We start from the raw sequence: 27,967 nt of genomic DNA, 5'->3' as shown, positions 1-27,967 counted from the left end.
AAATAAACACAACAGGTAATCTTTAAAAGAAGGAAGAGAAAAATGGGAAATATTTTAAAAAGATAAAGGAAGAGATGCAAAAGATTTGGAAATAACAAATACTGAAAATTTGTAAAGACTCCACATTCAGATAATAGTTGTCCTTAGAGAAAACCAAAGTACAGGAATGGAATGCTTCTAAAAATGATACTTCCCATATTGCATGGAGCACTGGGTGTGGTGCATAAACAATGAATCTTGAAACACTGAAAAAGTAAAATTCACTTAGAATAAATAAATACTAAAAAAATAAAGATTTTTTAAAAAGAAAAAAAAGAAAGTAGGAAAAAAATGATATTTCCATCAAAGGTTCTAAAGAAAATCCAACTTGAAAATACACATTAGAAAGGCACTGTGTTCCTAGGAATATAGACCCCAAATGACCAGTAACAAAGTTATATTCTGGCTGCACTACTGGACATTATTAAAAAAGAAAATATAGTTTTTTTGTCTGTTTTTGTGTGTTTTCCCCCAAGCCTGAAGCTAGGACTTCTGGCTGTGTAGGAGTTCTCTGGAAATCATGGGAGGAGAAGGTCTTTCTGGCAGACAGGACAACAAGGATAAAGTGTGAGAGAGCCCAGCACGTACTAGGGACAGCCAGGTACTGGTGTGGGGAAGGACTGGAATGCTGAAGTCAGGCACTGGGTCTCTGACTCCTCAAAGGGGCCTGGAACACTCACCCATGTAGGGCTTGGTCCCGGCCATGGAGGAAGCCTTTTCTGCTCCTTTCACGATCGTCGCTATGTTGAAGTCTGTGATGTGAACATGTCCTAGAGATAGAGAAACAGAAATCCCAGTTAGCAAGAGCTGCAGGCAGCTGGGCTAGCTCCTTTGTTGATTTAAAGCTGTGGGCTCTATGGTAGGTACAAGAAGAACATTGGAGAACCTCTACTTATAAGAGTATTTTATCTAATACTTAGAAAATGTCTAGTTTTGGCAGCATCATTCATAGTAGCCAAACTTAGGACAAACCTAGGACAACGTAAGTGTCCATCAGTAGATGAATGAATAAAGGTGTGGTCTGTATATACAATGGAATTTTATTCAGCCACGAGAGAGAAGGACCTCCTGCCACCTTTTGACAACATGGATGGACCTTGAGAATATCATGCTAAGTGAAATAAGCCAGATGGAGAAATGTAGATACTGCATGTATCACTTATATATGGAATCTTAAAAAAAAAAAAAAAAACTCATAAAAGCAGAGATTAGGAAAGTGCTAGCCACAGGCTGAGGGGTGGGAGGAACCAGAAGAGTTTGGTCAAGGGTACAAACTGAATAAGGTTTGAGAATTTAACATGGAGACACAGTTGACAGCATTATATTGGATAACTGAAATTTGCAGAGTAGAACTTGAATATATATACACAAACACACCTACACTAAAAAAGTCTACGTTATGTGCAAGTTTTTATAAAGTGAATTTTCTGATGGCACATGCATATTACTTATAAGTGGACAAAAATACTGAGGGCATGGTAAAAAATTTTATGGATTAAATTTTGGAGGCAGTGGCTCAGAGAGTAAAAGCTCATGGTAGAGAGATGAGAGGGGTGAGACCATACTCCCTTGCTGAGGAAGCTGAGTGGCTACGGTTGGAGGAAGAAGAATGGAGAGGAAATTTTCATGGCCAGAGGACACTCTTGTTCCACTGTTTTCCTGCTATAGTTAGTGGGGGGGTCTTAGTTCTGTACATCCTGGGAGCAGGGGACTGGGGATTGAGACCACCTTCCATCCAGCTTAAAGTAATGGCAACAGATGGGACATGGATAGCCTAGGTGCCCCTGCACATAAGTGTTCAAGAAACCTGAGAAGGAAGTAAGAGGGACAGAGAAGGAAGGCGACAAGAGATAAAGAGAAGCAGGGAAAGAAGATGGGTGGAAGGGAGGGAGGAAGGAACATCCTGACAGTTGGTACTAGCCTTCTGGGGAACTTGGTACTTAAAAGAAGCCAACCCTGAGACCCTTGAAAACTAGTTATAAATACAATCACTTTCCTCTTTGTCCTCACATCATGGGGAAATGGTTGGATTTTCACATCTGAAAGCTGTGTTTGAGAGGTTGGGACTTAAATACACAGATGGGTTGCATACCCAAAACTGACATTGGGAGGGCCTGGAGGGCACCTCCATGAGATGGACAGACACCTGCTAGAGCAGGTACAGTGAGGCCCACGGGAGAGGCACGCCTGATAGGACTAGCCACAGTGGACAGCAAAAGCATCAGCAGTTTCACATAAATCCAAATCTCAGGCTTGGCTGCCAGCATTGACATGTGGGCAAGCTTCTGGAGGCACTCTGTCCAGAGCCCCTGGGTGGGAGGCAGTAGTGAGGTACTCAGTTAGTGATGATCTGTGATTCCTTTAGGGTGCTTGTGGGTGAAGCCTAAGTCATCTAGCCAGACCCTTGCTGGCAAACTTTCTGGCTAGATGAAGAGTGTGCCCACCCAGGGAGCATCCCTAGAGCAGACACACCTACTGCAGCCTCCAGAGCCAGAACTAGCATCCATACACAGCCCTACCCCAAGAGGCTGTGTGGCATAGCAATTGGGGACAGAGACTCTGAGCCACACTGACGTGGTTTGGGTCTCAGCTTTGTTGGGATTAGCTGTCTGCTCTTGGGCAAATAACTTATTTTCTTCATCTGTAAAGTGGGGGTGAGGTTAACAAAGTACCGACCTGAGATAGCGTTTGGGAGGAACCAAGAATTTATATACATAAAATGGTTAGAGTGACTGGCATACAAGAAGTAGCTTCTTGTGAAGCTTCTTGTGAAGTGTTATCTAGTGTTCCTAAAGAACAGTTCCTAGCATTGTTATCCTGCCAAGGTGTGGCCCAGATCCCATCGTCTCCAGCCAGCGCCAGTCTGCCCCTGACACCCTCCCAGTCCCCACTTCTAATACTAACAAACAAATCCTCAGTCCTGCTGTTGACTACAAGGCAAGGGAGGGTCTCAGTCACCTCTACACCCACACCTGTATGCTCCCACCATACTGAGAGGACCCTGAAACCCTCCAATATGGCTTTTATTCGGTTTTCCTTAATTTCTCCCTGTCTTTAAAAAAAATTAGTATTTGCATTATCAAAGTAATGCCAGCTGATTATAATAAGTCGAAGACTACAAATGTGTATTTGGGTCACTCCTTTCAAACCTTGATGGTTCCCCCACCCCCATTCATAACATGACTAAGTAACTTGGTTCTCTGTCGTTTTTCCCCTTACTTATGCCTACATGTGTTGACATGCGGTTTGTCCTTCCAATAATGAGATCATCCTCTATGGGTCGTTCCAGAAGTTACTTTTGCATTTAGCCATGTATCATGACATCTTCCCACATCAGTATACATTGGTCTACCTATAGGAACCATAATCCTTTGTCCTCCATGCTAAAGAAATCTAATTATTTTGGTAATTTATTTGGTGATAAAACTTGACCTGTAACTTCTCTTTATTGGTCTATTTATTCCACTTAGGGGGAATATTCATGTTTTGATAGAAAAATATTAATATATTTGATTATAGGGTAGATCCCCTTGGTGATTCATTTAACCTCTATGGAGGTATTACATAATATATAATATATGTTGTTTTAAATATTATTATCTATTAGACATATTATTTTCATTTTACTAAGACATATATTATTTAATATAAGGGTGGGGGGGTAGGAGAGCCTGGGAGTGGGTATTAAGGAGGGCACATATTGCATGGAGCACTGGGTGTAGTACAAAAACAATGAATCTTGGAACACTGACAAAATAAAATTTAAAAAATGTTTTTAGGGGCACCTGGTTGGCTCAGTGGGTTAAAGCCTCTGCCTTCAGCTCAGGTCATGGTCCCAGGGTCCTGGGATTGAGCCCTGCATCGGGCTCTCTGCTCAGCAGGGAGCCTGCCTCCCCCTTTCTATCTGCCTGCCTCTCTGCCTACTTGTGATCTTTGTCTGCCAAATAAATAAATAAATAAAATCTTTAAAAAAATGTTTTTAAATCTAAGAAATTAGAGTTTCAAATAAGAAACTGTGGCTCCATAGCTACAAAGTATTCCATAGTATAGTTATATCACATTTTATTCAACAATGATCCTATTTGGCATTCGGGTTGTTTCCAGTTTTGTTTGCCTATGTGTTTGTCTTGTTATTGGATCAGTGATAGCATTCTTGAGCACATTGCTACATACTGGTACTTCCATTTTAACTGAATAAATCCCAGAAGTGGTATTTCAGAGTCAGAGGGTTTGCATACTATATTCCAAAGAGTTATAATTTATGGTACTTTATTACTATTTTTTAATTTAAAATTTTTTATTTATTAGAGAGAGAGAGCAAGAGAGCGAGACAGCACAAGCAGGGGGAGTGGCAGGCAGAGGCAAAGCGATAAGCAGACACCCTGCTGAGCAGGGAGCCCCATGCAGAGCTTGATCCCAGGACCCTGGGATCATGACCTGAACCTAAGGCAGACACTTAACCAACTGAGCCATCCAGGTGCCCAATTTATGGTAAACAGGATATGAGAGCGGATATTTCTCCAAATTGTTACTAGCACTGTAATCAATGATTTCACTTGTTGCGAATTGCACAGTGAGGAATGATTATCTCACTGCAGATAAGGCTGCACATTTTCCACATAATGAGACCCAACTCTCCCAGGGAACTGTCTAGAATCTTGATCAATTTTCAATCAGAGCTTTGTCTATGAGATATATTTACACTTTGCTCTGTGTATTGCAAAGATCTCCTTCTAGCTTATTGTTTGTCTTTGGACTCTGTTCACAGTATCTCTTGTCATACAAAAATCTTAAGAACTAAAATGGTAATATTAATTTTATAATCTATTTTCCTCATAATTTTCCAGAATGCTATTCCACCGCCAAGATTTTATATATTCTTCTATATTTTCTTATAATACTTATTTATCTTTTATATTTAAATCTTTCATATAAAAATAGAATATATTTTTGTTATAATATAATATAGCATTCTAATTTTATTTCTTCCAAATGGATAGCCAGCTATCTCAACAGAATTTAGTCTTTCCCAATAACTTGTCATGAGACCCCTGTTTGTCAAGATATTATAATATCTGATAGGTGTGGTTCACTTTCACTCTCAGACATTTATTCTTCTGAAAGGAGTTGTGTCCAGTTCTAGGAAATACCTTCATTAAGATTTTGGTGGGGATTATATTAATTTGTGCATTGATTTGAGAAGCATGAACATGTAATTTTTCCTTCCAGTGTAATGCCTGACTTTTCATTTTCATTCATCTTACTTGATTCCTTCAAAATACATTTAGTGTTCCTTTCATTTAGGCCTTGTAAATTTGGGGGCACATTTACTCCTAGATATTACATAGTTTTGGTCACTCTTTCAAATGACAGCATTTTCCATTTTTTTTTTTTCTACCTAGCTATTTTTAGTATAATAAAAAGCTACTGAGTTATGCTTATTTATCTCTTATTTGGCTACTCTATCAATCTTTCAGGGCAAAAGCTATATTTTATCTCTCAAAATCCCATTTCCCTTTCTCAGATAGCAATAGAATCTGGAGCTGGGCTCAGGGGTACCATGCTAAAGGGTCCACTTCCCTTCCTCCCCCGACTGCAGCCGGCTGTGGTCACATGACCAAGTCTGGCCAATGGGATGTGAGCAGGCTGATATTTGCACCGCCCAGGATATTTCCTTTAAAAGAATTCTCATTCCCTGCTTCCTTCCATTCTGTTGCCTCTTCTGTGGGTTTGGCAGAACACTTTCTGCCACACAGTTGAGGAATAAGATAGAAGGAGCCTGGACCCTTCTGAACATCCACGGAGAAGAGATTGGACTTTATTTTTATTTTTTAGTCTTTGAAGACCAGTTCATCTTAATTATTATGTGTCTTAATTTGTACATTGATTTATATTTAATATAAATGTACAAATACAATGTACATTGTCTTAATTTGTACAACCCCTTATTAATTTTGTTAGCTTTTTTAGTGGATCCTTCTGGTGTTTCTAGGCATAGAAGCATGTTATTTGCACATTGATGGTTCTCTTTCCCTTGTTAGGGGGCTCAGAGCAGAGTGGTTAAGAATACAGATGAGGAGTTGTACTGCCCAAGAACAAATGGTGTGCTGCTTTGGTGGACATAAGCTGTTTGTGGTCACTCATATCTCCTGTCTTAGCAATTACTTGTCCCTGTACAGCTGGCTTTGAGAGTGGGGCATGTGGCTTCATCTGGAAACAGTCAAGCTAACCTTACCCCTCTGTTCTGGCATTTGACTCAGCATAAGCATATGACCTAACTGGTGCAAATGAATATTAGGGAGATGATTTTCCAGAGGGCTCAAAAAATAAAGACTTTTCTGTCTTTTTTTTTTTTTTTCCCAGGAGGTACCTAAAGTAATCTGTCTTTGGCCAGTGTGAGGTGGGAATATGAGCCCAGAACTCTGAAAGTTTTTCATTAATGTAAAGAAAGACAGTCTAAAGCTGAAGCCTAGCCACGGAGAAGGTAGAGCTGCAAGCATAGAAGGAAAATGGTGCCAGAGCCTGATCAAACCCTGCCTGAAGCTGCACTACTGGACTTCAGCTATAGAAGCTGAAAAACACTGGCACTGTGGTTGATATTGCCACTTACTATGAGATTTGGACAGGTTATTTCACTCTGTAAACTTCCAGTTCCTCATCTATAGTATATTAATAAGTACATAATGAGGTAGTTGTAAGTGTTAAACAGAGCAGTCAGGGACTCTGATGGTGACGTTTGAACAAGACTATAAGATGGGTGGGGGGATGGGGTGGAGAAGGCCATTAGATCACCAGGGAGGACTGTGCTTCTGCCAGCACATAGGCCATGGGAGGGGACTGCAAGAAGGCCAGAGAGAGAAAGTGGGAGCTCAGACAGAGAATGGAGGGGCAGATGTGCCAGGCCCCCAGGGCCGGCTGAATATCCCTTTGACTGCTGTGAATGGATATAGAGCCAAGGGCCAAAGTGGGGAGGCTGACAAACAGGGAGAAGAAACACAGCCCCCTGTCTAGTTTTGGCCACTGTTATGTATAGAATTGGTGCCAAATCTCATGTTAATCCTCGCAGTACTCTTATCAGGAGGGTCTCATGTAACAACCTGCATTGTTACCTGAGAGTAACTTCAAGTTGCAAAGACTAGGCTGCTGCTCATGGTCACACGGTGGATCTGTAGAGAAGCTGCATTGTGTCTTCAGCCTCATCCCAGTGTGAACGGTCCTCCCCCATCCCCGTGCTGTCCCCTGCAGAGCTGACTGGACAGCCCTGTCCTTGTCCTCAGGGAGGTGAGGGCTCTGATGGACTGCTCTGAAGCAGACCTGCTGGGGCTCCCCTAGGAATTCATGCCCAGCAGGTGTGACAGACAGCAAGTTCCACTTCTAGTTTCTGTGAACTGTGCTAATTGATGAGCTGTAACCTCCCAGTGAGCTTCCTTTAACAATTGAGTGAAGATGTGGGAGCATGAAAATTAGTGCCATACAAAGCTTCCTACGGGTTCCTTCTCAGGAGAATGGAAATTTACTACAAAATTTGCAAATATGAACTGAGTTTTAGGCTATTTGCTTTCCACAGGTTGAAAACATTCAAAACTCAGCAAGAGAAGGAGCTCAGGATGTTGTGTGAGACCTGATAGTTCAAGTTTTACTATTGGTATCAATAATCAGTAATCATAGTGCCAACCCTGGTATACCCCAGAAATGCTTCTCTCCTTTCTCTGAATTCATGGAAACTCATCTCACCTCCAAGCCTTTGGCAGTACTTGGAATTCTCATCTCTCTCCTCTGCCTAATAGACTTCCATTCATTCTTCAAAACCTGGCCCTAGAGTTATAGTATTGGTGGATGTACATCTACCCTTTGCTTGCATACCTCTACCAACAGGAAACTCACTACCACAGAGGGGGTTATCTGACTGTTGTCTTAGTTGGCTCAGGTTGCTATAACAGGATACCATAGCTAGGGAGGGGGACTTAAACATCAAACATTTATTTCCCACAGTCCCGGAGGCTGGGAATCTGAGGTCTGGGTGCCAGCATGGATGGATTCTTGGTGACAGCTCTCTTCCTGGTTTGTATGGCAGGTTTCTTGCTATATCCTCACATGGTGGAGAGGGCTCTGTCCTTTTCCTCTTCTTCTAAGGGCATCAATCCCATCGTGGAGGCTCCAACCCTATGACCTCATCCAAACCCAGTTACCTCCCAAAGGCCCTAGCTCCAAGTATCATCCCATTGGGGGTTAAGGCTTCAACATGGGAATTATAAAGGGGGACACACGAGCATTCCAGCCATAGCAGACTGATTTAGTCCTCTTCCCTGGGCCCTCCACTGTTTTCCAATGTCATTCCCATCTTAGCATCCACCATATTGTATCTGTCACCTTGTCTGTCTCCTTGAAGCTGGGAATCTTGCCTTGCTCATTTCTGTCTCCAGTACCTTAGCAATGGCCTGGCCTGGCCTGGGAAAAGTATTCATCAATGTTTGTTGAGTGACTGATTGACCAAATAAGAGACTGAATGAAAGAGATATGGTGAGCAAATCCTGTCACTTTTCTTCATTCCCTACTGCTTAGAGCCATCACAATATTTACAGGAGTTGATGACATTCCTTATCAACTTTTGACTGTGAAGACTTCAGCAATGTCACCTTCCCCACTTGAACTCAGAGGGTGGGACCAGCCACCCTCTCCATGAGTTTTGTGCTCACAGGTGTTCATGGCAGCATTGGCACTATGGGGAATTGTAACTGGGGCTATTCTCTGAGAATAAAAATACTTGACAGCCATATGACTTTCAAGGACTCTGGCCTATTTCTTCATGCAGGGACTATTTATGGAGCGGGTCCTGTCTGCGTTATCAGGGGAAGGAAGGGCTGAAACCACAATGCCAGGGATCTGTGTCATGGACTAAGGGGGCGGGGATGGTGGGAATTACAAGGTGCTGAAGACCCATCCACAGTCCCTCCTTGGGGCTATAGTTGCCTTGCCACCACCCAGTCACCTCAGTGTCACCAGTGACTACTGCTTCACAGGCTGGCTCTGGCACCTCCTGGACATGTTCCTAGAGAAGTCACCAAAGCCTTCTTGAATTTTGCTGTATTTTCATTTTCTTCCTCCGCAGCTACATTGCAGAAATACCAATTTCCTGTCCTCCATGCTCTTTGCCTTCCTTTCTCCCCTCTCAGTTCCTGTAATGAAGTCCTCCCTGCGAGGTGTGAGGGCAAGTGCACTCATCTCCCTGAGACCTACAAGCCCATACCTGGGAGAAGGAGCGGTTTGCTCAGAGTACTAGAGCAGAGTGAATTCTCTCTGGATCTGTCCTCTGGATGCCACATGCCTCTCCGTGAACTCCTGCTGGGGTAGTACCACTAGGGGGCACTAGACTGGGGGTGCGGATGGAAGGCAGTCTACAAGAGGAATTCACCTCCCACATTATTCCCGGCGGGTTTCCCTTTCATTAGACTTGAATTTGGAGTAAAGTCTCTCGTGAACCTCTATCCCCACCTTCTCTGGTTTACAGGGACTACGTCATTCCTAAGCGGAGGTCAGAGTGGCGCTGCCCAAGAGAAGCAGCTGGAAGCCCCCTGGGGAAAAATCAGGGTTGATGAGACCTACAGCAGGCTCCGGGCTCCCGCTGGTAATTACTGTACTTCTGAGACGTCAGTGTGATGTCACACTGGCCCTGATCTTCCACTCGGCATCACACACCCTGGGCACTCTCTCCTCCCACTAATCTTCATGGACATCGGAGGACAACAAATTAGTCCCTGCCTTATGGCCAAGGCCGCCTGACCAGTCCCCTCTCCTCCCACATTCTGTGTTGCACATGTAATTTTATGCAATTGCATGGATCAATCACAACGAATACCATTTGTAGGTTTTCAAAGCGCTTTCCCAGCTGTGATCTGCTCTGAACGACTCTGTAGGACCAGGCTGGAGATGATCTCCTGACACTTAGCATCCTTGACTCTCTTTCTTTTCTCTCTCTTTCTTCCTTCCTTCCTTTCCTCCCTCTCTCCTCCTTCTTTCCTGTCTTTCCTTCCTCTTTCTTCTCTTTCCCTTTCTAGCCTTTCAGTGATTCAACAAGCTTATACACTGTGCTATGTTCACTGTATTCCACACCTCTCTTTGCTACTTCCTGTATCACAGGGCCAGAATGGGGGAGGGAGAACATTTTCTGGCTCTCTTGCAACTATGGTTCTCAGTAAGATTTACGGTCTGCCAACAATGTACACTCAGGAGAGGTTTGCAGGGTGGAAGGAAAACAGAGTCTGCCTATTTGGGACTGAGCCAAAGGATGGACAAGTTGGGTCAATGGGGGTCTTTGCTGAGGCTGGACATTTGTCAAGGTGGCCTCATCACTGGTGTGAACAGCTAGGAAGTGACTGTCCAACCCAAGGTCCCTGAGCCAGAATCCAAGCCTCAGGCAGGTTTGACCTCAAGTCCCACCACTCCCTTCATCATCAAGCTGCTTTCTCTTGAGGGCCCTGCAGCCCAGACTGCTATGCACATTAGGGACGTGGAGCTGCCTCCACTCCAGCCTGGGGGGAGTCCAGGTCACTGCTTTCCCTACATACAGCTCACCCTCATGGTCAGTCCAGGATGTAAGCCTCTCCTCCATACAAACGTGCACCCTGAAGCCAGGGGCCAGGCTCCCTGTGCCTCCAGCCTGGTATTAAACACTGTTCTGGAAACAAAAAGTGATTAAGATGATCATTTTCAGGCAGAGCAGGAATTTGGACCCGGTGTCAGCAGAGACATAGAGACTCACAATTTCACAAGGAAGGATTTCGCCTCCGTAGACTCTTAGCCCTTCTCCACCCCTTTCTCACTCCCCCAAGGGAGGAGGAGAGATTATGTGAAGGGTCATTTGGGGATGCAAAAACTAGCCTTACAGAGTTGAGTTCTGCCTGGGCAGGCACGGGACCCCTGGTCTTCCAAGATCTTGGTCTTACCTGGTCTTCCAAGCTCTCGGTCTTATCAGATCTTCTGAGCTCTTGGTCATATATGAGCAGCTTGGGTTGGATGTAGGAGGTGAATCCTTCTCTCTCTGGGGTCTTGGAGCAGGAAGCCTCTTTTGACTCACACAAATGCAAGCTTTTATCAGCAATGCAGGTGATATGTTGGCCCTTATCTGCCACCTCCTTGTTTTATTTTTTATTTGTTAAAATCCCATATGGGTAAGATGGGGCTGTGATGGGTTGAACTGTGTTCCCTGCCTCCGTGTCCCATTCATATGTTGAAGTCCTAACTCCCATGACCTCAGAATGTGACTTCATATGGGTAGGGTCACTGCAGCTGTAATTCGTTAAGATGAGCTCCTACTAGGTGCGGTGGGCCCCTAAGCCAGTAAGACTGGTGTTCTTATGTAAAGGGGACTTTAAAACACAGACGTGCACTTGGGGAAACACCATGTGGAGTCTGAAATTATCCTGCCCCTGCCGAGGGACTGCCCTAAGCTAGCAGAGAGGACTGGAACAGATCCACCCCTGGCACCTCTGAGGGGTCATGTTTCTGCCCACCAAGACCTTGACCTCAGATTTTCAGCCTCCAACAAGAGACAATACATTTCTGTTGTTTGAGCCTCTCAACAACCTGTGGGACTTGTTACAGCAGCCCTGGGAAACTGAGACGGGGGCTATTTCTTGGAGTTAGGGACTCCCAGACTTGAGTCATTAGGGATTTAAGATCCCCACTACCCCCCACTCCCCACCCCCATCCCTGGCATTTTGCTGCAGCAGAAATTTCTCTTCCCTGCAGTCTTCTGAAAAGAACCACACTATAAACCTCCCTAGGACGCCCAGAAATTAAACCTCACTCCTGCACTCTGTCCTTAAACTCTTAGAACCCCCTCTAAATAATGACACTGCTGTTGTTTCTTCAGGCTTAGAAACAGCCCTGCCCCCCGCCCCCGATATGCCTGGGTGGCTGTCCCCCACTTCCTTCTCAGCTGCTCCAATCCTTGCATCTGAGACATAAGAAACAACACATGCCCACTCTGTTAATGTCCAAGGGTCCTATTGCTCCCTCCAGGCATGAAGGAAACAGTCTGTATTATGTTTGAAAAAAAAAAAAAAGTTTGGACAAAGGGACAAGGGAGTGTTGCTATTGCTGGCCATTGATGTTTTGGGGAAGACTCATCACATTTACCCACAAATATGTTAGCGACAAAGGATCAAGTCTTTGAAGCAGTTATGGAGTGCTCTAAAACACATCAATTAATAGGAAATTCGAGGAAGAGTAAGGCCAACAGATCAGGACAGGACTGCCATTGAAAAGATAGTCTGCCTTCGGCTCAGGTCATGATCCCAAGGGTCCTGGGATCAAGTCCCACATCAGGCTCCTTGCTTAGTGGGGAGCCTGCTTCTCCCTCTGCTTGGGCGTACGCTCTCTCTCTGACAAATAAATGAATAAAATCTAAAGAAAGAAAGAAAAAAAGAAGAAAGGAAGGAGAAAAGATAGTTTGTTTCTCATCATTCCTAAGAAAATCGGACATGCCATGCCATGGGGGCCCACATGAGGAAATGTGGGATCAACCACAAAGCTGAGGGAGAAGGGTACCAACATGGGCAGGGGTCTTTCTGTTGTTGGTTGCTGTGGGAAGGAATGGGTGAAGCAGGGAAAGCAGGTTTAGGACTGGCTGATAGAAATAATTTTAAGGGGTCTGGGACACAGGGGCTGTCCCTAGTTGTCTAGTGCCTGGACTTAGGGTGACTGGGAAAGGTGGATTGTGGCCCTGATGTGAAGAAGTCAGGCATCAGAATTCAGGGGAAAAAAAGGACATGGTTAATAAAATGAGACAACGAATTCCCTCTGCTGGGGTAGCTGCTCTGTTACCTGTGGCTTAAGATTCAGGTCAGTTTTCTGATGCCCAAGTGAGTTACACATTTCACAACCAGCTGTGAAAAGTCTAAACTGTGCAAGCTCTTCATGGCCTCCTGCTCTCATGTGCCCCCAAATGTTCTGTTGACCCCACTCACACTGCAAGACCCAGGAAGCCCCCCTTCCCGGTCCTTCTATTTTCACCCAATCCCATCCCTGCCCTGTCCCAGCACTGACCCTGTGGGTTTGCTCTGTCCCTCCCTCGGCCCTGGCTATACCTTAGAACCACCACAGACCTTAAAAACTCCCCCACCCAGCACTCTCTCCTGCAAAATAAATCACTTCTGTGGGTGGGGCTCTGCCCCAGTACTTTTTACAGTTCCCATGTGACATAATAACAGCCACCCTAGACCCTGTCCTTTGGGTCACCTGGCACAATGGGTGGCCTATGACAGGTCTACAAAAATCAAAGGATCAGTTTCCCGAAATTCAGATGTCAAGGGCTAGAGAATCAGCGTACTTCGAACAAGGGCCCTTAGGGACACCCAGGCCAGAAATGCAGGCTTTTCCGACTCTTGACTCTTTGTTCATCTTTGCAGGAGTGGAGCTCCCAAGATGGAAAAGACCCACGGGCCCATCTGTGCAGGAAACTCTTCCATTTCCACTTGTCTCTTCCAGATGTGTTAACTGCCGCAGCTCTCCCCCTCTTTCCCTGCTTGGTCTCAGACATCTAGCTGGGTTACTGTGCTATCCCCCCAACCCCACTCTAGGTCAGCTCAGGACTTGCTTTGCCCTCTAGGATGGGAGCAAATGTGACACAGGCTTGAGGGGATGGGCTTTCTATGCTTCTGTTGCTATTGTGGCCTTGTGAGGCCATATGGGCCTGGCCACCTGCAAGATGAGCCATTAGAGCAGGGCTGAGCTGCCCAGCCAAGGCCAAACATGTACCAGCCGGAAGCAGACAACCCTCAGACGTGAGCACAGACAACACTACCAGAGTGGCACAGCTGACCCCACCTGACCTCAGTCTTAGGAGCAAGAATTGCCTACAAAAGCTTAACTCATAGATCTGTGAGCGTACTAGATGTCCCTGTTTATGCATTAAAGTCATATGGTTATTCATTATGGAAGCCTTATTGTCCCAATAGAAAAAGGAGATAACCCTACCCCTTCCCTTTGCTGCTTTAAATCCCCATCTCCTTGAGCTGTGTGCCTTCAGCCCTAACCTATACTCAACCCCCTTCCCCATGCTTCCCTAAGATGGTCTTTCTTCCTTCAACTTCATTTTACTCCAGGTATGGTCTCTCTCTGCTTTAGCTGCTGACCAAGAATACCCCACAGCTCAGAAGAGAATTACAGTGCCTGTTAGAGAAGACAAAATGCAGTCTGAAGGATCAGAAAGGACAGCAGACACAGGGGGAGCAGAAAAGCTTATCGGAGAGCATTGGATTTTGTGTAAACAGCAGAACTGGAATGTTATTACTAAGATATTAATGCATTTATTTAACTATGTTTATATTTCATTATAAACACAGCCGACAAACTTGCTCTCAGAGAATATAGACAATGAGATCCACGATTAAACTCTTTAAGTAGCAGGGCAGGGGTGCCTGGGTGGCTCAGTGGGTTAAAGCCTCTGCCTTCGGCTCAAGTTGTGATTCCAGGGTCCTGGGATCAAGCCCTGCATTGGGCTCTCTGCTCAGTGGGGAGCCTGCTTTCTCCTCTCTCTCTCTGCCTGCCTTTCTGCCTACTTGTGATCTCTCTCTGTCAAATAAATAAATAAAATCTTAAAAAAAAAATAGCAGGCCACCTGGGTGGCTCAGTGGGTTAAGCATCTGCCTTCAACTCAGGTCATGATCTCAGGGTCCTGGGATCAAGTCCCACATTGGGTTCCCTGCTCAGTGGGGAGTCTGCTTCTCCCTCTCTCCCCCTGCAACACCCCCTGTGATCTTTCTCTTTCATTCTCTCAAATAAATACATAAAATCTTAAAAAAAAAAAACCCTCTTTAAATAGCAACACGTAGCATCTGTTCTGTACTTTTTTGTAATGCAATTAAGAAAAGGTCAAGGGGATCTGATGTTTTTTATGGAGACTATAGTTAGTAATGCTGTATTACATTTTTGAAACTTGCCAAGAAGGTCAATCTTAAGTGTTCTCACAATACGCAATGTGAAAAGGTACCTGTGTGAGGTGGTGGATAGCTAATTAATGTGATTGAGGTAATCATTTCAAAATATATACATACATACATCAAATCATTATGTTGTACACCTTTAAAATATCACATTGTGCAACCTAGAAAATACAATTTTTTAAATTTGTTAAACACACCTCAAAAGAGCCCACAGTAAAAAAGGCGAAAATGACTAAGAAAGAAAAAAGCAGATGAATGGCTCCTGAGATAAATCAGGAAAAGAAGGACCATGACCACAGTCTCTTAGGGGAGAAAACTTGTGTTCTATGGAGAATTCCATGCTCCAAAATTTCCCTTCTGCACTGCCTGAAAAGGCACTCAAAAAATGTTAAAGATGGAGACGGTGAATGAGTCCTTCACTCTTCAGTGTGAAATAGTGTTTCAGTGCCGTGTCCTAACACTGAGAAGAGATGTCCCAGTGAAATAGGAACTTAATAAGATTAAGGAGGCTGGGTCCACAGACCCTTGGGGAGTATGTGCGATGCTGCAAAGCCAGAGGTGGGATCGGGACACCACGAAAGTCACGTGGGAAGGGTGGAGGATGGGGCTTTCAGAGAGTTGAGGGGAGGTCTGGAAGGAAAGTGGAAAGGGGCTGAGTGGAGAGGTAAGAATAAGTGTGGAAGGGGAGTAGGGGAGGGATGGATGGACATCCAGGGCTCAAGAATGAGGAAACACAAAGGATGGCTGCCTGCCTGTCTCCTCGTGTGCACTGGCTGCAGGAACACAGGGGCCAGGGGTTGGGAGGATCAGGCATGAACTGGGGAGTCACGTGGGCCTGGGGCTCATTTCTTTGTAGATGATATGGCTGAATTATTCCTATTGAATTGTGTTCTCACCTTCATTTTGCTTCTGGAAGATATTCAGGGCCCTGAAAGGTCTTTACCCAAAGGTCTCTGTCAATTGTTGGGACAGGACCCTGAGTCCAAACCCCTGACTTCCAGGATATCCCTGTTATCTGTCCTGAATAACACAGCCAGGGCTCCTTGTTACCACGACTCACCTGTTTCTGAACACCTTTTATGCCCTGATGCCATGCTGGCAGCTGACCCTTCACTGTTTTGTCTTATCCCTGCAAGGCCCTACTGCTTCTCGTTTACTGCTGTGAAGACCCAAACTCAGAAGGGTGAAGTGACTTGCCCAAAGACACATGGATAGTTGGGGGGTCAGCTGAGCACCACATCTGGGGATCTTGACCTATATATGCAAATGAGGGCCTTGATTTGCATCCTCAACTTTACTCAGGTTCCCTGGCATCTTAAGGTCACCACTGACCATTCATTCTGAAGCACAGGAATTTCAACTCCCTGCCCCAAAGCACCCAGGCTGGTTTCGTCTTTTGGCAGAAGATTTGAGCCCAAATTCCACCACTCCCAATCCACCTCCCAGTATCAAGGAGCTTACACAGTGCGGTAAGATTCCCCACGATACACTGGGCACACATATGGTGTCCTAGAGGGGCTTCTAGAAGGAGCCAAAGCCTGTACCTGCTGGGGTCAGGGAGGGAGGCTCAGAGGAGGGTGTAGAAGAGGCTGCAGACTCACCCCTGCATGAGGCAGCAGCACCCCTAGGAAACTTCCCAGCTGTTCACTCCATCCCATCCTCTAGAAAGCCCTTGGGGATGAGGCCCCCACAGCAATGTCACTGAATTTAGTGTTCAAGGCTGCTGTGACAGTTGGCTGCAAGGTCGCCATAGGCTGTCAGATCAGCTGAGACGTGCATTGTTGGGTTGTGCCCTAGACCTATGGTCCTGACTGTGATGGGCATCACAGCCCTGGGAGTGAGCCAAACACAGAGGCCCAGACTCACTGAAGCAAGGCAGGGATGGGCTTTTGATTCTTCCTAAGTTCCCCCAAGAGATTCCAATGAGATCAAAATGGGGCATGGAGTCTTGCTTCTCAAAGTGTGGTCCATGGTTCAGCGGCATTAGCTTCACCTGGGAGCCATTAGAGAGGCAGATTCTTGGCCCTACCTCAGACCAACTGAATCAGGACCTATATGCACATGAAGGCTTGAGAAGCCAGGAGGAGGGAAGGCTTCGTGGGTTATTGATTCCTGATTCCTGGCTTGCCAGGCAGAAAGGATGCCCTTTGATACCCATGATAATCTGGAAGGTGGACACCATTTTGCTTCACAGATGACACTGAGGCTCAGAGAGGGAAGTGACTTTTCCACAGGTGGGGGAAATTTCCCGCCCTACATCTCATACCCACTTCTGCCCCCATCATCCTCCCACCAGGACATGAGATCTTCCAATACACTGGGCTTAACTCACTGTGCAGGACACAGACCAGAAATTACACAGATGTTTCTCCACCAGAATTAAACAAAAAAGGCTTTCTAGTCAGCCCTCAAATCCAACTCCCCAGGACCTCAGTCCCAGAGCCTCAAACTTCCCACTGGAAGAGTCTCTGTAAAGCATACATAACAGGCTTACCGTGTTCATCCAGCAAGATGTTGTCTGGCTTGATGTCTCTGGAAGAGAAAACAAATAGGCTGACAACGTGATTTCTATTGATGAGCACACGACAAACATGATGCTTGGGGACAAATGCCTGACAACATCAGAGTGCCTGTCTCTCCCTCAGCATGAGGCCCAGACAGGGAGCTGGGAAGTAATTAGGATAACAGAGGGCTTGTATTCTCCCTTCTTGTTTTGCACAATTGCAAGTCGACTGTGTGAATATTTTCTTCCTCAATATTCTTTCTATTTTTTTAGATTTAATTTTATTTTTTTCAGTGTTCCAAGATTCATTGTTTATGCACCACATCCAGTGCTCCATACAATACATGCCCTCCTTAATACCCACCACCAGAGTCACCCATCCCCCCACCCCCTTCCCTTCCAAAACCCTTAGTTTGTTTCTCAGAGTCCACAGTCTCTTATGCTTTCATCTCCCCCTCCGATTTCCCCCAATTCAGTTTTCCTTTCCTTCTCCTAATGTCCTCCATGTTATTCCTTATGCTCCACAAGTAAGTGAAATCATATAATAGTTGACTTTCTCTGCTTGACTTATTTCACTAAGCATGATCTCCTCCAGTCCCGCCCATGCTGATACAAAGGTTGGGTATTCATCCTATTTGGAGGTGCAATATTCCCTTGTATATGTGGACCATATCTTCTTTATCCATTTATCCATTGAAGGACATCTTGGCTATTTCCATAGTTTGGCGATTGTAGCCATTGCTGCTATGAACCCTGGGGTACAGATGGTCCTTCTTTTCACAACATCTGTATCTTAGGGGTAAAAAGCCAGTAGTGAAATTGCTGGGTCATAGGGTAGCTCTATTTTTAATTTCTTTTTTTTTTCTTTTTCTTTTTTTTTTTTTTAATTTTTTTATTAATTTTTTATTTTTTATAAACATATATTTTTATCCCCAGGGGTACAGGTCTGTGAAACACCAGGTTTACACACTTCACAGCACTCACCAAAGCACATACCCTCCCCAATGTCCATAATCCCACCCCCTTCTCCCAAACCCCCTCCCCCCAGCAACCCCATAAGTGACTCTTAATCTCTATTTTTAATTTCTTAAGGAATATCCATACTGCTTTCCAAAGTGGCTGCACCAATTTGCATTGCCACCAACAGTGTAAGAGGGTTCCCCTTTCCCCACATCCTCTCCAGCAATTGTTGTTTACTGTCTCATTAATTTTGGCCATTCTAACTGGTGTAAGGTTTTGATTTGAATCTCAATGTGGTTTTGATTTGAATCTCCCTGATGGTTAATAATGATGAACGTTTTTCATGTATCTATTAGCCATTTGTATGTCTTCTTTGGTGAAGTGTCTGTTCATGTCTTTTGCCCATTTTTTGACATGATTATCTGTTTTGGGTGAGTTGAGTGTGAGGAGTTCTTTATAGATCTTGGATATCAGCCCTTTGTCTGTAGTGTCATTTGCAAATATCTTCTCCCATTCTGTGGGTTGTCTCTTTCTTTTGCTGGCTGTTTTCTTTGCTGTGCAGAAGCTTTTGATCTTGATGAAGTCCCCAAAGTTCATTTTCCTTTTTGTTTCCTTTGTCTTTGGAGACATGTCTTGAAAGAAGTTGCTGTGGCTGATGTTGAAGAGGTTACTGCCTACGTTCTCCTCTAGGATTTTGATAGATTTCTGCCTCACGTTGAGGTCTTTTATCCATTTCACGTTTATCTTTGCGTGTGGTGTGGGAGAATGGTCAAGCTTCATTCTTCCATACATAGCTGTCCAATTTTCCCAGCACCATTTATTGAAGAGACTGTCTTTTTCCACTGGATTTTTTTTTTCCTGCTTTGTTGAAGATTATTTGCCATAGAGTTGCAGGTCCATTTCTGGACTCTCTACTCTGTCCCACCATCTATCTGTCTCATAGAACTTTAGAGACAATCTGTAGAAACAAGGACTTCACAGGCAATATGATGCCAATAAAAACTAATCTTTCAATAATCACTCTCAATGTGAATGGCCTAAATGCTCCCATAAAATGATACAAGGTTGCAGACTGTATAAAAAGACAGGACCTGTCCATATGCTGTCTACAAGAGACACAATTGGAACCTGAAGATACATCCAGACTGAAAGTGAAGGGATGGAGAACTATCTTTCCTGTCAATGAGCTTCAAAAGAAAGTTGGGGTAGCGATTCTTATATGAGATAAATTAGATTTTAAGCTAAAGACTATAGTCAGAGATACAGAAGGACACTATATCATTCTTAAAGGGTCTATCCACCAAGAAGATAAAACAATTTAAGTATTTAGGTCCCCAATATGGGAGTAGCCAACTACATAAGCCTACCATTAATCAAAATATAGTCATATTGAAATGAATACATTAATTGTAAAAGATCTTAACACACCAATCTCAGTAATAGACAGATCATCCAAGCAGAAAATCAATAAACAACAGCTTTTAATGATACATTGGACCAGATGGACCTCATAGATATATGTACAGAACATTCCACCCTAAAACAACAGAATACTCATTCTTCTCGAATGCCCATGGGACTTTCTCCAGAATAGACCGCATACTGGGTCACAAATCAGGGCTCAACTGATACCAAAAGACTGAGGTTATTCCCTGCGTATTCTCAGGCCACAATGCTTTGAAACTGGAACTCAACCACAAGAAAAAGTTTGGAAGGAATTCAAACACTTGGAAGCTAAAGATCCCCCTGCTCAAGAGTGTTTGGATCAACCAAGAAATCAAAGAAGAACTTAAATAATTAATGGAAACCAATGAGAATGAAGACACATTGGTCCAAAACCTATGGGATACAGCAAAGGCAGTCCTAAGGGGGAAGTACATAGCCATCCAAGCCTCACTTAAAAAAAAATGGAAAAATCCCAAACACACCAGCTCTCTTTACACCTTAAATAACTGGAAAATTGACAACGAATTAAGCCAACCCCACACATAAGAAGGGAAATAATCAAGAGTAGAGCAGAGATCAATGAGATGGAAATTAGAGATACACCAGAACATATCAATGAATCTAGAAGCTGGTTCTTTGAAAGAATCAATAAGATCGATAAACCACTGGCCAAATTAATCCAAAAGAAAAGAGAAAGAACCTAAATTAATAAAATTGTGAATGAAAAGGGAGAGACCATGACTAACAACAAGGAAATAGAAACAATCATCAGAAATTATTATCAACAGCTATATGCCAATAAGTTAAGCAACCTAGAAGAAATGGATGCATTTCTGGAAACCTATAAACTTCCTAGCCTGAAACAGGAAGAAATTGACAATATGAATAGACCAATATCTAGTAATGATATTGAAGCAGTGATTAAAAACCTTCCAAAAAAAAAAAAAAAAAAAAGCCCAGGACCTGATGGATTCCCTGGGGAATTCTACCAAGCAGTCAAAGAAGAAATAACACCTATTTTCCTGAAACTGTTTCAAAAAATAGAAACAGAAGGAAAACTCACAGATTATTTCTATGAAGCCAGCATTACCCTGATACCCAAACCAGGCAAATACCCCATCAAAAAGAATTTCAGACCAATACTCCTGATGAATATGAATGTCAAGATTCTCAACAAGATTCTAGCTAATAGGATCCAACAGAGGAGAAGGGAGTTGGGGTAAATTGGAAGGGGAGGTGAATCATGAGAGACTATGGACTCTGAAAAACAATCTGAGGGGTTTGAAGTGGTGGGGGTGGGTGGGCGGTTGGGGTACCAGGTGGTGGGTATTATAGAGGGCACGTATTGCCTGGAGCACTGGGTGTGGTGAAAAAATAATGAATACTGTTATGCTGAAAATAAATAAATTAATAATAAAAAAAAAGATTATCCACCATGACCACGTGGGATTTATCCATGGGATGCAAGGTGGCTCAACATTCACAAATCAATGAATGTCATAGCACAAGTCAATGAGAGAAGAGAGAAGAACCACATGGTCCTCTCAATTGATGCAGAAAAAGCATCTGATAAAATCTTCCTGAATATTCTTTTTTTTATCTTTTTTTTTTTTAAAGTTTATTTACTTAAATAATCTCTACACTTATCATGGGGCTGAAACTCATGACCCTGAGATCAAGAGTTGGATGCTCTTCTTTTTATTTATTTATTTTTTTAAAATTTAATTTTATTTTTTCATTGTTTCAAGAGTCATTGTTTATTTATTTTTTTATTTTCAGCATAACGGTATTCCTTGTTTTTGCACCACACCCACTGCTCCATGCAATCCGTGCCCTCTATAATACCCACCACCTGGTTCCCCCAAGCTCCCACCCCTGTGGAGAAAGGGGAACCCTCTTATACTGTTGGTGGGAATGCAAGTTGGTGTAGCCACTTTGGAGAACAGTGTGGAGATTCCTCAAGAAATTAAAAATAGAGCGTCCCTTTGACCCTGCAGTTGCACTACTGGGTACTTAACCCAAAGGTACAGATGTAGTGAAAAGAAGGGTCATCTGTACCCCAGTGTTTATAGCAGCAATGGCCACAGTCACCAAACTGTGGAAAGAACCAAGATGCACTTCAACGGATGAATGGATAAGGAAGATGTGGTCCATATACACTATGGAGTATTATGCCTCCATCAGAAAGGATGAATACCCAACTTTTGTAGCAACATGGACGGGCCTGGAAGAGATTACACTCTGTTCCACTGGTCTATGTGTCTTTTTTTATGCCAGTAAGAGACTATGGACTCTGAAAAACAATCTGAAGGGTTTGAAGTGGCGGGGGGGTGGGAGGTTGGGGTACCAGGTGGTGGGTATTATAGAGGGCACGGATTGCATGGAGCACTGGGTGTGGTGAAAAAATAATGAATACTGTTATGCTACTAAAAATAAATAACTTAATAAAAAAACATATCCATTAAAAAAAAAAACCTGAAATATGACCCGATGAGTGAGGAAGGATTATTAAATCATGATACTGTCAAAAGAAAAAAAAAAACAGATATACAGACCAGTGGAACAGAGTACAGAGCCCAGATATGGACCCTCAACTCTTGGTCAAATAATCTTCGACAAAACAGGAAAAAATATACAGTCGAATAAAGACAGTCTCTTCAATAAATGGTGCTGGGAAAACTGGACAGCTATATGTAGAAGAATGAAACTCAACCATTCTTTTACACCATACCCAAAGATAAACCCAAAATGGATAAAAGACCTCAACATGAGACAGGAATCCATCAGAATCCTAGAGGAGAACATAGGCAGTAATCTCTTCGATATCAGCCACAGCAACTTCTTTCAAGATATGTCTCCAAAGGCAAAGGAAACAAAAGCGAAGATGAACTTTTGGGACTTCACCAAGATCAAAAGCTTCTGCACAGCAAAGGAAACAGTCAACAAAATAAAGAGGCAACCCACAGAATGGAAGAAGATATTTGCAAATGACAGTACACGGCTTCCATCTTTATAAGAGAAAGGAGAGGGAGAGTTGGACACACAAACATGAAGGACAGAAGAAGAGCTCCTGAAGACAGAGGCAGCAATAGGAGAGCTGTGGCTGGAAGTCCAGGAGGGCCACGAGGCACCAGGAGCTGGGAGTAGCAGGAAGGGATTCTTCCTGGAAGTTTCGGAGAAGCATGGCCTGGCTGACACCTCAATTTCAATCTTTGGGCCAGAAGTGAGAGAATAAATCTGTCATTTTATACCCGGATTTTGTAGTGATTTGCTGTAACAGTCACAGGAATCAAATACAGCCAGCTGTGAGAAGGGGAGCCAATGGAGGAGACTGGCCCATCTCAAGAGGGCAGCCAGGGTCCCCCACAGACCACAGCATGACCTTAGACAGGTCCACCATTCATGGAGCCTACGGTCACATCTGAAAAGTGCCGTCCACCATATTGCATATCATGAGGACCAAACAGAGCACAGTTGTGAGCAGCTTGGTAAACCAGACACGGAGGATCCAGGGAGAGAGGCTGTCCATCCAGGTGAGTCCTGCTCAGGAATAGGCTGCCAGGGCTTCCAGGCCTGCCCTCCGTGGCGACCAGGGTGACCCCTGCCCCAGCTTCCTTCCTGGTGTGGGTTAAATCTGATGCCTGCATGAGCTTCTTTGGTATCGACTCTTAGCATGGAGGTGAACCAACGGTTCCCCAGCATTTATGGCATGTCCTATCTATGGTCACTGGGGACATACCAGTGAACAAGACAGACACAGCTGAATGAGGCTTGAGCTCCAGGAGGGGAGACAGGCCAGGGTGCATGTGAATAAAAATGACACATCCCAGGTCGGGACAAGGGATCTGAAGATCTAGGAAAGAAATCAAAAGAGGTCCTGTTTTTGGGAGGAGGTCAGAGAAGGACTTTCCGAAGATGTGACATCGGGTTGACACCTGGATGGGTAATTTGACCTGTGATGTGCTTCCAACCAAGGGAATGTGATGAAGGTGACAGGTGTGTCTGCCCCTCCCCCGCAAGATGACATCATATCACACTTGGTCTCTGCAGGCCAGAGTGAGGGGTCCTTCCTTGCTGGCTTTGAAGATGGGCACTGTCATGTGTGAGCAGGACACACAGTGGGAGCTGCAGGTGCCTCTAGCCACTGAGAGCCAGCGAGAAGACGGGAAGCTTGGTCCTGTAGCCATAAGGGCCTGCCATCTGCCCACAGCCATGGGACCTTGGGAGAGGTCCAGAAATGAGTGCAGCCCCTGGACCACAGCTTTGGGGCTGAGCAGAGGAGCCAGTGAAGCTGGGCCCAGACCCCAGCCCATGGAAGCTGAGAGAGTCAACGAGAGTTGGTGTAAGCTGCTATATTCGTGGCTGTTTGTTATGCAGCGACAGAATAGAGCTGCACTAGCTGTATGAACTCAGGCAGTTTGAGCCCCGTTCCCTCATCTGGAAAATGGAAACAGCCCGTCTCTGACTCTTGCAGGGTAAAGATAATGAGAGACTGCCAACAACGAGCCTCACCCGGCCCCCAAGCCAAAGGAGTGCAGAAAAGATGGGTCACCATCACTGCTGTTTCCGTGGACCTGAGGAGCACTTGGGAAACGGGCTTTTGGGAATGGGAGTTAGATCTCCTTTGAGGCATTTGGGAGGCTCAGTTGGCGAAGCGTCCGACTCTTGATTTCAGCTCAGGTCATGATCTCCAGGGTCCCGAGACAGCATTGGGCTCTGTGTTCAGTGCGGAGTTTGCTTCTTTCTCTCTCTCTCTTAAATAAATAAATAAATACATTTTTAAAAAGATCTCTTTCATGGGAGACTCACCAGGCAGACTCCAGCAAAGGTACACAGACAAACCAGCCAGAGAGCCTGAGTCACTTGGGATTTAATAAGAACAGCATTTTAGGTGCAGTGCATCTTATCAGAGCCACAGGGTCGCGGGCTTCAGGGCCATTCCCTCCAGCTCTATTTTTCTCATTGATGGTATCTCAGCACTGGTGTGTCATCTCCTTCCAAATGGGCTTGTGCGTTCGGAAGGCGCGTTAGGAGCTCTGTGTGGATGGAAGGCTGTGACGACATTTTCTGAGGACAGGCTCATAATTTCAGAGCTGGGCAAACTGGCACTTTGATGGAAAGTATGCAGGCGAGGCTATAAAACCCAGTTCTTGCTCTTGAATTATTCTCCAGCCCCCAAATAAAACAGACCATAAAATGTCAGCTAGACTATTAAAAACAAAAACAAAAACAAAAAAACAGCACAGGAGTGGCTCTGATCCCCAGGGCGAGGGAGGGCGGTGAGGACATTTCTGCAGGCGCCTCGGAGCATCCTCAGTCAGCAATCGTGAGCAGCAATGAAGACAAAAACTGGAGAAAAGCCATAACTGTGAAAAGAAATCTGTGGCTATTTTACCAAGGGGACAGCGTGGGTGGGGGGTGGGTGGAGAAATGCATGGCTGGCATGCAGGGAGGTTGCAGGTGGAGGTGGGAAAAGGTGCATCCCCGGAACGCCTCCCGCCTCTTGCTTGCTCTGGCCCTACACGTGCAATCCACAATCGGGTCTGCTGGGTTCTGCACTCCTAGCTGGAGGGTATGCACTAGACACAGTTAAGGCAAGGATTGTCTGGCGCTGGTGGTGTTTATTCTGCATGTTGTTGTTAAAGCACCTGTTGTACGTCCTGTTACAGGAATTTACCTTTATCATGTTTTATTTTCATTTTTTTTTTCTTTTGAGTGCGAGGGAGAGTGAGAGAGAACAAGGGGCAGGGGCGGAGGGAGAGGGAGAAGCAGACTCCCCACTCAGTGCTCAGCTCCATCTGGGCGCAGTGTTGATGCCAGGACCCTGAGATCATGAGGCAAGCGGAAGGCAGATGCTTAACCAACTGAGCCACCCAGGTGTCCTGGTGTATTTTAATACACAAATTCAGTGAGCCAGTCGTCTGATCCAGAAACTTCTGTTGTCTGCTGTCGATAAGAAAAGGCCTGAGGGCCTTAGCGCAGCTCTGGGCAGAGGGGAGACAGGCTTGCCGGAGTGGTGGGAAGAGGCTGTGATGAAGAGAGGTGAGTTTAGAGAGGTGGGTTGAGGCCAGTTGTGAGGAGCATTATTTGATGGGGAAGGCAACTTCAGGGGGTCAGACCTCAGAGGGAATCCTAGGTTTTCCTTCTGGTCTGGCTGAACACCAGGGACCCTGCTTGATTTCGGTGAGGATTTAGGGGAGCAATCAGCATGGGGCCGGGCCCACGGGAGCCATGCTCACTGCTAACAGAGGGAGAGACATACACATCCATGTGAGCCGGGCTAACACGAGGAACCCCAGGGAAAGGTGCGGAGACGTTTGTGGGGCTGTGCAGGGACTGGGAGGAGTCATCTTCGCTGCTGACCTCTGTCTTAGCCAGCTTGAGCAGGGCCTTGCACTCATCCACCAGCAAGCAGACGTGGGACAGGAAGCCAAGGACCATGGTTCTCCTATTTTGGATCTCACCATACTGGCATGGACTGTTCTAGAAACTGGGAAACTATAATGAAACTGTTCATTGTGGCTACTCAAATCTTACTTCTTTCTCTCCTCTCTCTCCTGCTTCCTGCAGAAGGCAGGGACCATGGACAAACCCCAGACCCCTACACGATGCACTCATGTTAACAGTAGTACAGGACATATTAACAGACAACCTGTACCAAGCACTCACCACGAGCCAGAGGCAATTTATTTTACATTACGTGGATATTACACAGACTGTGGCTGCTCTGTGCTAGGTACGAACACAGACCTTCCTACGTCACCTCCCTTAGTTCTGACACTGCTCCCATTTTACAACAAAGAACAATTACAGGGGGTCAGAGTTCAGCTCTTGGCAGACAAGACCCAATTCGCATGGCGCCCAGTTTCTAGATCAATGTTCTCTGCCTGGGAGAAAAAAAAAAAAAAATCTCAAGAAGAAAATGCATGAGTTCCTGGAATCTAAAGTAGGCAGTCAGAGCTGGAGGAGTGTGCGCCTCTAAGTACCCAGTTCGATAAATACGATTACATAATTTGTATTTCAGGATACGTTTCTTTATTACAACACCCCCACACAAGGTTGTATTTCTTTTTTTAATATGACCTGAACGGCTTTACAAAACATAAATCTGACTCTGTCCTTTCTTACATAAATCCCCTTAATGGCCCTCTGATACCTACAGCGCCTCTGGCCAGTTCTAACATCGTCTCAAAAATAAAAAGGGAATGCTGGATGTGGTTGTCAACTTGTAAATCCATCAGCTGGAGGCATTAAACAGCCAAGGACCCCCTCATCCTTGTACAACAGCAGGAGGAGACATTCCACCCCCAAAAAGTCGTAAGGGTGCCACGCAGAGTGGGGCGTGGTGCTCACAGGCCCAGGACCATCCGCAGATGCATGTTTAGAAAGCCCAGCCAAACCTTGGCGCTCCGTGGCATGCCCTCCCCACTACCACCGGCCCCCCAAGCTGTAGGTTTTAGGACACGGTTCAACAGCAACCTCTTGGAGTAGGAGCGGCTCAAACAGTGTCCCTCAAATTTGTGTCTACTGAGTACCTGTGGACCCATGTCATTTGCAGGGGTAATTAAGAGGAAGTTGTACTGGTTTAGGTCAGCCCTCACACCAACAACTGGTGTCCCTGTAAGGAGAAGAAAAGGCACAGAGGCAAACAGAGAAGGCTCTGTGAAGACAGGAAAGCCCGGAGTTGGGCAGCCACAACTACGGTCACCTGGTGCCGCCAGGCAACAGGAGAGAGGTGTGGGATGGGTTCTTCCTCAGAGTCCCAAGGGAAGACAAGCATGTCAACGTCTTGGTTTTGGACTTCTGAACTGCAGGAGAATACATTCATATTGTCTCAGGCCACCCAGTTTGCGGGACGTAGCATCTCCTTGGCTCACGGCCCCTCCCTGCGTACCCCTATCCCAGCCTGCTGCCACAGCCCAGCATGACTCTGGCCCTCACCCTGAAGTTTCCAGGCACTAGCCTGTGATGCTTCATTCATCCTCATAAACCTGCATTCGCTTCCTGGGGCTGCTGTAACGAGTTAACTGCAAACCTAGTGACCTAAAACAAAACAGATTTTTTTTTTCTCATA

General features: G+C 45.1%; 1 protein-coding gene across 4 annotated transcripts in view; it reads right to left on the bottom strand.

The window, feature by feature from the left end:
- The window catches only part of STK32B (serine/threonine kinase 32B), a 413,422-nt gene that overhangs the window by 58,087 nt on the left and 327,368 nt on the right, over window positions 1-27,967 (bottom strand). For 3 of the 4 annotated variants that reach the window (XM_059165449.1, XM_059165476.1, XM_059165466.1), the window contains 2 exons: window positions 17,479-17,516; window positions 720-809 (listed from right to left, as the gene is read on the bottom strand). In XM_059165449.1, coding sequence (XP_059021432.1) covers window positions 720-809; window positions 17,479-17,516 — 128 coding nt within the window. The remainder of the gene's footprint in view (window positions 1-719; window positions 810-17,478; window positions 17,517-27,967) is intronic. The other variant, XM_059165457.1, reaches the window with a different exon arrangement.

The sequence above is a fragment of the Mustela lutreola genome, chromosome 1, assembly GCF_030435805.1.
Source record: "Mustela lutreola isolate mMusLut2 chromosome 1, mMusLut2.pri, whole genome shotgun sequence".
Taxonomy (NCBI): Eukaryota; Metazoa; Chordata; class Mammalia; order Carnivora; family Mustelidae; genus Mustela; species Mustela lutreola.
This window is presented reverse-complemented; position numbering and strand designations above follow the sequence as displayed.